The sequence below is a fragment of the Sander lucioperca genome, chromosome 21 (assembly GCF_008315115.2).
Source record: "Sander lucioperca isolate FBNREF2018 chromosome 21, SLUC_FBN_1.2, whole genome shotgun sequence".
Taxonomy (NCBI): Eukaryota; Metazoa; Chordata; class Actinopteri; order Perciformes; family Percidae; genus Sander; species Sander lucioperca.
Window position 1 is genome coordinate 5,252,125 of NC_050193.1, and position 11,723 is coordinate 5,263,847.

The following is an 11,723-nucleotide window of genomic DNA, read 5'->3' on the forward strand; positions in this document are numbered from 1 at the left end:
CTGTCTGCCCAGTTGCCATCCCCTTCCCCGCTAGCCTGACACTCCAGAAAAGCTTCGCCCGCCGATAAGCTCTTTAGATGGCAGGCGGATGCAGAACTGGCAGGAGGCGTCGGGGGTGAGAGCCTGACACTCCAGAAAGCTTCCGCCCGCCGGTTAAGCTCTTTAGATGGCAGACGGATGCAGAACTGGCAAGAGGCGTAAGCGGCGCCAAGGCAGGTCTCGGCGGCAGGATGCAGCCAGTCCGGCAGGTGGGGCAGAGGTGAACACCGAGCTTGTCTTCATACTGCTAGCTTGAAGAAAAAGTGGGAGCAGAGCTAGGGGTCCGCTCTGTTTATATACAGTATTTGCGGACGTAGTTGAAGCCCGAGCGGCACGCTAGGGCGGGAAAGAAAATCTTCACGACTGCGCATGCGCGAAGGGATAAACCCAATAGCGTGGCTTAGAGGGCAAAGCCTATACGAAATAGAACAGTATGTGTTCACTACGAGTTGTTCGTGATTCATTTACTAGCTCTTTCACCAAGCATTTCATGCAGGCCTTGCGCAGCTTATTGCCATGTGGGTTATTATCTGTAGATCCGTAATCTTGTCTCCTAAAAATTTGTCCGCAATGGTGTCCCAGCATTTAAGCACGACCACATTATCTAAGTGCTTTCATACCGTAATCATGCTTTTGCTGCCATGAGCAGGTATTGTAGGTCAAAGAAAGAAAAACTATAAGTGGATATTTTGAAGATATTTTTCAATATGAATGTTCATTTTTAATATGATCAATATGAACATTGTGTCTAATTAGTTGATTTAAAGAAAGCATTTCATTTCTATCTTAAGCATATTTGTTAATGCCGAATAGTTTAACACTACAGTAGGAGAAGGGTTACTCGATTCATCCATTGGACGTGCTGTTGAAATACTTCTTAGTTTACATATCCTTGACTATGGTAATGCATTTTGACATACTTGTGAAAAAAGAAGCTAGACAATGGAGTGTGCCTTCAAATTTAAAAGTGTAATGTAGCATTTGCAACAACAAGATTAAATAAGCCATCCAAAGGATATTTAAAGGCTTCAAATACTAAATCTACACATGGGCAATAGTCTGCCAATCAGCCTACACGTGTACAAGATTGGAGCCAAATGGAGACCAAGGATTTTATTGTAAATTGTTTAAACCATATTTTTTCATAAAAAGAATCACCAGAGAAGGTGATAATTGGTATGTATAGATATATTGCCATATTGGGTTATAACATTTTGTATTTTGGAACAGTAGATCAATGTGTTTATACATTAATGCAAAACATTTTTCAGATAACGGATGTGTTAATAGCATTGTGAAGTATCATGTAGACTATAAACTAATTATAAGTATAATGCTTATTATGCTCTAGTCTGTAAGACAAAAATTAGCAGCCTAGTTACAGTGGTTAGCAACAGTTATAGTGGCTTGGCCCATTTGCTGCTTCATCTTTGTGTGGCGGTTGCCTAGAAGATCTTTGATTTACAAGATTTGTATAGCCTCAGCTAATATACATGCATCAAAATCATCAACCTCCTGTCACAAAAGCCCCTGAACTACATGTTTAATTTACAGTATGTCAACTGTAGGCTACATACAATTTGAGTCAAGCACCATCAAAATGTTCCTGGTAGAACGTCAAAGTAGGAGTTTTGAAACATGATGACTTTAACATGGGTTTTTGGAAGGAGGAAGCAGTCAGGTTTAAGTACTAAAGACAATGAGGTGTCAGAAAGCAGTTGCTAATTTGCTTTGACATTTATGTCCAAGCATGTCTGCCAGTAGTCTTACAAGAAGACCCTCTCATCCTTAAACTACCAGGACACTATTTAACACATTATCTGAATATATATAATCAAAAAGCACAATATAGGACACTGTAGATAATCAGGCCAGACATATAGACATGTGTGACCATTCTGAAAAGACTTGAGTCCTCACATCATCATAGGATGCAAGTGCTCTTATTGTGAAAAGGAGTCTAATATCTAATCCTTCCCTACAGCTATTCCAAGACAATTGGAGCCAGCATAATGTAGAAATGTGCGATATTCAATATGATTTTTTTGAAAGGGTGAGGTAAATGGTGGTAAATGGAAGAGGTAAATGGTGTGTTATTGCACTTCACACACTGAACCTTCTCATTCTTCTGCATTGTGTCTAGTGTAAAAAGATGATCATAAGTAAAAAAGTAAAAAGATGATCATATTTGTTTGATTGGTCAGTGAAGGACGTATTAAGTTGTATTATCATCATGCATTGTTATAGACGTAGGCCCTAGTTGTTAAACCTTTACTCTTAAAAGTCTTAGAAAAATTAAAAATATTTTTTTCTAAAATAACATTTTTGTGAATATAACTATAGTTTACACTAATGATGAGTGTTAGCCTCTCAAGCGTGTTTAAAAGGTAGGATTGTAAATATGTATCTTCATAACTTCACAGAGTCTGTTCACAGAAAGTTTGTTCAATTGTTTGGTCAATACTATTATATTTTCCATTTTGTCTTTTAGGCCACATTTCTCATATGACAGGTAATATGTGTGCAATGTTCTGTGTGGTCCAACATTACAGCCTTCATGTTGTGAAAATGCACAATTTTTGCTATACAAAGTGATATTTGTTTAATTTCTCCTTTTTGAGAAAGGTAATATGGAATACCGGAAAGCTGACATTTATATTGTCATGAAAGTTGGCACATTATGTCACTATAGCACTAACTCTTTTATCCTCACTCATAGCTCAATGCAGACCAACATCCCATAATGAAAAAGGCAAATTTTCTTCTTATCTTTTTTTTCCATTTTCATTGTATGCCATGTATTTTTCAGGAATATGTGCTCTGACTTGTTTTTAGAAGTGTTGGAGATTTACCCAGTACACAGAGATAATGGAAACCATTAGATATTTTACCATGACAGCAGTGTTTTGCTACCACAAAAAGTTGGGATATGATGATCCTCTTTTTATCCACCTTTTGAAATCAGCTATATCCAAAATGGCTGATAACCTAAAAATACATAAAATTAGTAAAATGTATTTTTAATCCTTTGGGAGTTTTGTTGTGTGGAGATTATCAACCTCTAAAAACGGGAGTTTTGTTGTGTGGAGATTATCAACCTCTAAAAATAGGCTTTCTTTCAAGAACAACAAAACAAAAAAAACAGACAAAGTCAAAGTGCAAGATGAAGTCAATATTCTTATTTAGCAAAGACTGTATGATTTTAATGAATCCTTAAATTTACCTAAACTTTTTTTGGTGTTAAGAGTACACAGAAACCTGTGCTGCGAGTGTTCAAGTGGCATTAACTACATTTTGATTAGAGAGATTTTTCGCGAAATACTCCAAGATAATTAAAATTACATTAAGGATCCTCCAGAAATCAATGCAGATGGTAATGTCATGGCTTATTCCAGGTATGCACAGGAAAGATAAGAATGATTAAATCCACCGGTGCATTAATGAGTATGTAGATGTAACATAATCCTAAAAGGCATGGCAGGGATGCTGCAGGAGAAGCCAAATGTCAAGTGGCTTTTTATTTTACGGAGGATCCTTTTTTTAAAGGGACACGGTTCTTTCTTATCCAAACTGAGCCCCCAGAGCCTCTAAGATCTCATACAGCAACACAAAGCGCACACGAGGAGCCTGTACAGAGAGACGGGATTTATGGCGAGAACACAGGTTGTCCATTTGAGTTGATTTGAGCATGAAACTTGTAAAATCCTTCACTGTCACAGTTATTTGAAAATTAATTTGTGTCAAATGAGGTGTAGAGCAATAAATCAAAAGCTCAAATTGATAGTCCACATGATAATCAGGAGAAAATATGTTTGTGTTGTGTAAGATTACATGAAGTTAGGGAAGTTAGGGTTGTACTTTTTTCCTTTTTATTATTAGAAAAATCTAAAACTCAAAACGCAAAATCATACAATGTGTGCAATAGCTCACACTTACGTTTATTTCAGTCATCCGGCGCAGTAAAATGAGATCTGTGTATGCCTAATCTGACTTGGTTTACTTGGATGTAATATGGGAAATAAACCGATATAATGTCTGTGATGGAAGCTGGTAGAAAAACATTTGGTTAGTCATTTGGAAATGAGAGGCTTATTTCTGAAGACGTTGATTTAGGCTGCAGCTCGAATGCTGCAAATGAGACCCTTAATATCATGGCCATAATTAATTGCGCAAATTTGTTTCTATTAAGTAAAACTAACACATACTGAGAAAACTCTATTAGCCTTAATTAAGCTTGATATCCTAATTTAGGAACTGTGTGGTTGAAAACAAGCCGTTTTGGTAGATTTTTTCTCTGTCTTTCTCCGATAGTAAAAAGCCTACCAGCTTTCTGCCTTTGGGCTGCTTTTCCTCCTTTGAGAGTTGGAAATGAGAAATGGAAATAGAAATACCAGGAGGTGCTAAATTAGCTGCCTGATCTGCACTTATTGCCGCATACAGGCCCCTATTACTTTGCCAATCTGTGCCTCTCTTTTAGCATTCCGGGCATGGAGAAGCTTCGAGATAGCAGATTTATCAAATGGGAAAATGAATGCATGATGATCAGTTAAATTGAAAATCAGCGTCTGCATGACAGCCCGACCTGACACCTCCGTAATTAGAAAGAAAAATGATGGCGTCCGATGCATAATAGAGCAAAAACAATTTACACTCTCCCATAATGATCCGGCGTTCAAATTGAAAATTTCTCCGGGTATAAATTGAATTCATAAAGTATGATTCATGGACGACACTCCTGGAGGCTGCCTGGGCATATCGATTGATAGTTTGTCTTGAATCATGCAGCGTGCAGCTCTCAGGCAAGAAAAGCTTAACTACTTAAGCAAATCGCTAATTTCACCTTAAGGCCACCAATGTGCAGCCAGCGATACTCCTATTCAGTGTGCTAATGAATTATGGATGAACTGGGCATACGTCCCAAATAGCCTAAGAGTAGCATGGAAAAATACACACCGAGTAATCTTAGGGGTTATTTCAAATTGGCCCCGGTTATCCCACAATTTAGTAGGCTAAATAAACCTTGCATCTCTATGCATTTTAAGAATTGACAACCTATGGGTGTACCAATTTCCGCCTTGAATTGTGTCAAAATATTCCTAAATAAATAGTGGAAATATATGGCTTGGTAACCTTATCATAAAAGGTATGATGACATTGCAAAACTACAAGTCTCTTCAAAACTTTAGTTACATGAGATTAAAAAAGATCCCTGTAAACTCACTGGTGACTAGACTATTAGAAAAGTGATGTCGTGGAGGATCAAAAATAAATACACTGATAAAATGTAAAGACACCATAAAGCACAATAAGGTTTATATTCTCAGCACCATAAGCAGCGTGCAGACACAGAGGATCCACCTCTAACCCACAGCCTCTACAGGCCTAATCTTCTGCATGTTCACTGTGTGTGCCATGTTGGCCGTGTCTGCCCCTGCCCCCCACCAACCTAATAAGACATTGCTTCCTAGAGCAAACAGCTGCATGGGTTGAAATTTATGTAAATATTTTGAAAGGGACACTGGCTCAGAAATTCATTTACGCCGGCTCAGACGTAAAGCTCACCCCTCTGATTATTTTCAATTTATTTGCAAATCAAGACGCAAAGAGAACACTAAAGGGCTTGTGGATTTTAACAAGGATGTCAGCAGCTATAGCTGGACTGGATGTTTTTTTTTTTGTTTTTTTTTTTAAGATTTTTGTTTTGTGTTTTTGCACGGACGGCACACAGCAGCCGCGACATTTCTTCCTTGGGTCGACGTTATATTGTGGTCAACACTGCTAATATTGCAAAAGGGAGCAGATGTCCCAGATCTCGCATGGCTTCCCTGGGGACCACCAACCCTATTAGAACAAATGTGTTCTGCTATTGTAAATAGGCACGTTTGCCTCAGCCCGTCCTATTACAACCGACGCATGATCAATAGGCTGATAACACAGAAACATCAATGTAAAGCGACAGAACAATGAGGGATATCATCGAACATCTATCTTAATATAGCCCAGCTACAAGGGCCCCTGACAAAGTGGAGAGAGAGGGAGAAACAGAAAAAAAAGCTCATGAAAATGCCTCCCCACGAATCCCCATCTCCTATCCAATATGCACAAACATACACACTCCCAGCTGCTGGGGCTATTATTTTCCTATTTCAATTTGACACCCAGGCCTTTTCATGCTAATTCTATTATTCTTGGAAGTTTATGTGATTTCATATCACTAGAAATCGGTAATGTATTATAACCCCCTTTGAGCTAAAATAAACTGAATCCCCCTGCAGTAGCCACCGGGAAAATAATTACTTTCATATCAAAACTCTGCAGGAGTCGAGCGGGTCCTTTTCGCCTCAGGCTCGTAACCTCATTTCAGTGGGGGCTTATAGATGAATAAATTTGTTAAGGCAATATACAAAGTACAACATGAGATTTCTTAAGAAAGCCCTTCCTGTAGTCCTGCACTGCATGTGCTGCTATTTAAGATCTCACACGATTTGAGGTGCTTGTATACAATAGATTTATTTAAGAAAAAAACTTACATATATAAATAGTATAATACCTTTTTTACAGCTCTTGAGGATTTTTGTTGGTCTCGTGGTCTTGTGTTTTTTTGACAAGTTATCACACATTAAAGGATATCTAGAGACTTCTGACTCACACACACACACACGCACACACTCGCAGAGAGAGAGGAGAGAGAGAGAGAGAGAGAGAGAGAGAGAGAGAGAGAGAGAGAGAGAGAGAGAGAGAGAGAGAGAGAGAGAGAGAGAGAGAGAGAGAGAGAGAGAGAGAAAGCACACCATTGTCAAAGTATCAGCAAAGTGGGGAAACCTAGAGATTAGATGCAAGGATGTTAAGCTTTGGCCTAATGAAAGGTGTCGTTTAGAGGCTATATCAGTATGATTCTGCTTCTTTGTTTTTCTTTTCTTTTTTACCCCAAATGATTTATTCCATGTCGACATCTTCTTTAGAGTCTGTCTTTGTTTCTGCTGGACTGTCACTGTGGACACACTCGGGGGTGTCAGGGTGGTCCTTGATCGCTAAATGCTCTTTTCTGTCTGCATCGACAGGCTTAATGAGTTGTGGACTGATGTGTTCGTGGGCGAAAGTCGAATCGCTGCAAATAACAGAGGTCTGAGTACTTTTGCCAGTGGAAAAGGCGGCCCTGGATGGGCTGGTGTGCGGTGAACGTGTCTTTTCCTCTGATCCCACCTGTACCTTGTGTGTGGCGTCTGCGGAGTCCGGCGAGCTGCTCCTACATCCCGCAGAGCTCGCAGAGACGCTGCAGCGGACATTGGACGGGTTTCTCCCTGCTGGGGCGTCACTGTCAGACTGTGTTACTGTTGTTGTCTTCAGGGCCGTTTGAGGAACAATGAATCCAAGCGGCTGTGTGATGGGATAGAGTAGGAAGTGTCCTTTCCCTATCAAAGGCCGTGAGGAGGGTAAGGCCGCGGGGTTGCGTCTCGGCCTGGAGTCCGAAAGGAGGCTTTCGACGCTAAAAGGGTTGAGTTTCTGCACGCTGGAGGCGCTGCTGTTGTTGGAGCACTGCAGGCTTGACCGGTGGCTGGCGTCGGGCGAGTCCAGCTCGGATCCGCCAGCATCCCGGTCCAAGTGTCTTTGGTTCTGGTGTTGGGTGTGGAGAGGGTGAGGTGTTTGGTCGCAGCTCGATTGCGTTTGGTTCCCCCCCACAGAGTCAAAAGGCGGGCCTGTGTGGTCACTGTCGGTCACATGCGACACCCCGCTGTCGCTGTCTGATCCCGGGGTGTGAAATAAATCCCCAGAAGCGAGCCTGTTCTGGGACTTGAGCAGCCGTCGCTCCTGCTTTCGTTTCTTCTTCTCCATCCTGTCCAGCTCTCTCCTGGCGATCTCCTCGGGGTCCATGGGCTCCCCGCTGCACGTGGTGGGGTGGGCGTTGTGAGCAGGTCGACCTGGACCTTTCTTCGTGTTCTCCTTTTTTCTCCATTTGGCTCTGCGATTCTGAAACCATACCTGCAGAGAAAGAAGAAAAAAAGAGTGAAACTCGTGTAATGTTCTTATTGTTTTTGTAAGGTGAAAGTAATTAGACCAAAGATTTAACAATTTGGTAATTAAAGAAACAGTGAGGTTACACCTTGCTCTTCGGTTTTCTATGCAGGCCTTTAGTTAGGCCTTTGATTAAAAAACAATCTGTACACAGACAAAGCTACAAAAAGTTGGGATGAAGCTTAAAAAAGAGCTTAATTGACAGATTTACAGGTCTTCATTATTTATTTTGTCCTTTGTAAACTCTGCAATTAAACTTAGCAAGCTTTCACTTTGCTATTTTTATCAACAATACTATTCTACTATAATAAAATAAAGGTCGGTATATTTACTCATGTAGCCTAATTGAGGTCAGTACACTGAATGTTTTTGGTATTTTTGGTTATCCATTGTCAATATACTTGACAAATATTGCGCCAAGATTTCTGGCAAAATAATGTAGGCTAGTTAAACGCCTATAGAAATATCAGTTGGCATTAAATCTTCATTATTTTTCAAAATAAGGTGTAATTAAAATTGATTTATTGGACTAACATAAGCCTTGAAAAGGTCAAACAACACACATCCATCTAGTGGGTCCAACAGTTATTATTGTTAAATTATTACAAGATGTAGCCTATATTATGACCCAAAATTAACCTATGCTACCTGAAGGTTTATTCTGCAATTTATTTCTGCAGTTTGGACCATGCAATTGAAACCCTGAGCCTTTTCCATTAATGAATAATAAACAAAGGACTAAATACATAAACACACACACACACACACACACACACACACACACACACACACACTTAAATGCACAACTTATAAAGGAACAAAATAAATATTTACCTGAACCCTTGATTCTATCAAGTCCAATCGAAGAGCCAGTGCTTCCCTCATGAAAACGTCGGGATAGTGGCTCTCATTAAAAGCCTTTTCTAATTCCTCCAGCTGCCAACCAGTGAAATTTGTGCGAGTTCTCCGTCTCTTGCAACCAGGGCTATCTTTGTCTGGGTCCCCCGAGTCTGACAGCAGAATGAAAATAAATATAATCAAAATATACTTTAAAAAAATACATTTTAACACAATTCTAAGCATACTGGTTTCATGAATACGCAAATAATTCTGCAAACTTTATAGCTGAAGAAGGTGATTGCATTTGAGATTTCGCAGTCTAAACACATGCAGCTTCTATCAAATCTGTCGCTTTTACTGCGATAAAGAGGAAACATTCAGATGTTAACATGCATTTCCTTGCTCCAGTATTTCCTGACTGTCAGGAACATAGTTTTTGTTTGGGTGCATATAGCTTTCAGAGATGGAAATGAAGTGGGAGGCGAATAATACTCCTCTGCCTGTGTGCGTGGTTCGGCTTGCCCTTTAAACACATCACCAGAGGATAACTTGTATCGCAATATCCTGTCTTTGTTTCTTTCTGTTTGTGTCTGTGTGCAACCATCGGAGCTAGAGGATATGTTATTGTGTATAGGCTATATAATGTGGCTTACCTGTCAGTTTGTACTGCTGATTATCTCCATTCATCCCGCAGCCCGAAGACAAGAGGTGGTTGGAATTACCCACTGAAGCCGTGCAGGAACCATTAAGTAATCCGTCTATTGAGAAGGGAACCGCGGACGCAGATTGAAGTTGATGCCCGGCTAATTCGTAAACGTGATGGTGGCTCAGATGGTACGGGAAGCCCACCATCCCGCCGAGAGAGCCTCCGAACTGGGCGTGAGGTGGATCCAGTATCCTGCTGTCCATCATCCCGCAGGCAAAATGAAACGACGTCTGGAGGCCGGTGATGGGAATTTAAAAAGCATGCAGTGAGTGTGGCCAACGAGTAGGGGACATGATGTGAAGGGAGGGATGAGCTGTACTTTATCCACATGAACCTCCCAATAATTAGCCCAGGCTCTGGGAATATGAGACCCAATGAGAAGCGGTAATGGACTCTGACGTCAGAGACGCGCTCTGCAAACGCTCCCTGTATCGATTGCTAATTAAAGCTGACATCCACCTCAATAAACAATATCAGAGCTGTCACAACAAGACAGGAGGGCTTTGATAAGAACTACATCGCAACTACACGGGGGACCCACCGGGAGGAAGGGCTTGCTAAATCCCAGGAAGGAAAGGCTACAGGCGGATAGCTTAGGCCAGTGGCTCCCGGACTTTTTGTTCAGTGGAGGAGCTGCAAATAGATGAATATTGGACCAGATTGGAAACAAAAAAATATCATATTTTATCCAAGTTAAAGGCATGGCTGTCTATTAGCATTATATTATATTGTATTGTTATTTGTTTTTTATTGGCACATCTCTTGGGGAGGTAGCATAAAAAAAGTGAAAGCTGATCAAAAACTACAATAATAACTGGTATATGTTTTACTTAAACTATTCCTTTCTCCAGGGAGGACTGCGACCTTCTTTGGATTATAGGACCCTTTCTCGTCCCTGAGTTCCATTTTAGGAGCAACTGAGTTAAGATAAAAAACAATGTAACAATGTTATTTTTATGGATCATTTAAATACATTAAACCTCAATCAGACAGGTTCACGTGCAGGGCGGAAATCAAATAGGGTGATTGTTGAAACATGGGTATATTTAAAAGGGGAGCTGAGATGTTGCTAAAGGCACAAAGCGAGAGTAAACTATAATAGTTTACTGTTACAAGGCAAAACATCCAGTTACGACCAACCTTGTGTTAAATTTATGACCAAATAAAGGAATGCGTCTACTACTAAAAGAACAAGGACAATATAATGCAACACAATAAAATAGCAACCAAATACTCATATATGCAGGCATCCACAACATTTCCTGACAGGAAACTAAATTGGAAAGCTCCTCCACTTGTGCAACCCCTGCACTCAATATGTGACTAGCCTAAATCCTATCTGCTCATTAGGTTTTCAAATAATTAATTCGACTTTATTTATCCCAAGTCTGGCGCTGTCATAATGTTAATCAGAGTTGAAATTTCGCACCCCACTCATTCCCTGACCCTTGGCACCCGGATTGGCATGTTGTAATAACCCGAATCTCTCAACAGAAGCTGCGATAATTGTTACCCTATTAGCATGCAAATTGTTTAATTAATATTATTATGAGGAAGTATATAATCCGCTCGTCACTTGACCCCCAAGCCCAAATAACAACCCTCTGTATTTCAGTGTGTAGCCTTACATTTTAATGAACTCTTCGGAAATGATCTCGCCTGTTTATCCATCTTCCTTTTTAGCAGCAGTGGGCTTGTCTTTGAAGCGTTTCCCTCTTTGTATTTTAACTTTAATTTTAACGCACATGGACAAGATCTTATGAATAATTCCTCCCCATTCATTTCGCATTTTGAACATCTAAAATTCAATAATTGCTTTTCGTTCATTTCCAAGCATATACCAGGCTGTCCCCAACTCGGGCGCACACAGGAGCTCAATGAAAGGCAGCCCTTGACACAGTCTCCAGAGACATTGCATTTAAATCCGTTTTTCTACAACCGGGTGACATTGTCAGATTCTAGCTTTAATTAACCCGATAATAAGGCGAACAAGGCCAGCATTCAGTCGCGCTGTTGCCCTGCCTTGTTACCTTTTTTATAACTGGTCCCTTTGGCAGCTGTTCAGAGGGAAAAAATAATAAAAAAAAATTGTTTTTTTTCTCATTGAGAGTTCTGAGTCGTCTGT

The 11,723-nt window shown here is 40.3% G+C and overlaps 1 protein-coding gene across 1 annotated transcript; it reads right to left on the minus strand.

The window, feature by feature from the left end:
* Positions 1 to 6,529: 6,529 nt before the first annotated feature.
* uncx (UNC homeobox) lies at positions 6,530 to 9,986 on the minus strand. Its single transcript, XM_031312988.2, has 3 exons — positions 9,546 to 9,986; positions 8,887 to 9,062; positions 6,530 to 8,019 (listed from the first exon to the last, which is right to left on the minus strand). The coding sequence occupies exons 1-3, from the start codon at positions 9,802 to 9,804 to the stop codon at positions 6,976 to 6,978; spliced, it is 1,479 nt and encodes a 492-aa protein (XP_031168848.1). The 5' UTR covers positions 9,805 to 9,986; the 3' UTR covers positions 6,530 to 6,975.
* Between the last annotated feature and the right edge of the window lie 1,737 nt (positions 9,987 to 11,723).

Bases quoted from the DNA above. Each gene is read 5' to 3' on its own strand.
- uncx (XM_031312988.2), bottom strand. From the start codon at position 9,804: ATGATGGACAGCAGGATACTGGATCCACCTCACGCCCAGTTCGGAGGC. The intron at 9,063-9,545 runs GTAAGCCACATT...TTCTGCTGTCAG, and splicing joins TCAGCAGTACAAACTGACAG to ACTCGGGGGACCCAGACAAA. The intron at 8,020-8,886 runs GTAAATATTTAT...CTTTCTCTGCAG, and splicing joins TGATAGAATCAAGGGTTCAG to GTATGGTTTCAGAATCGCAG.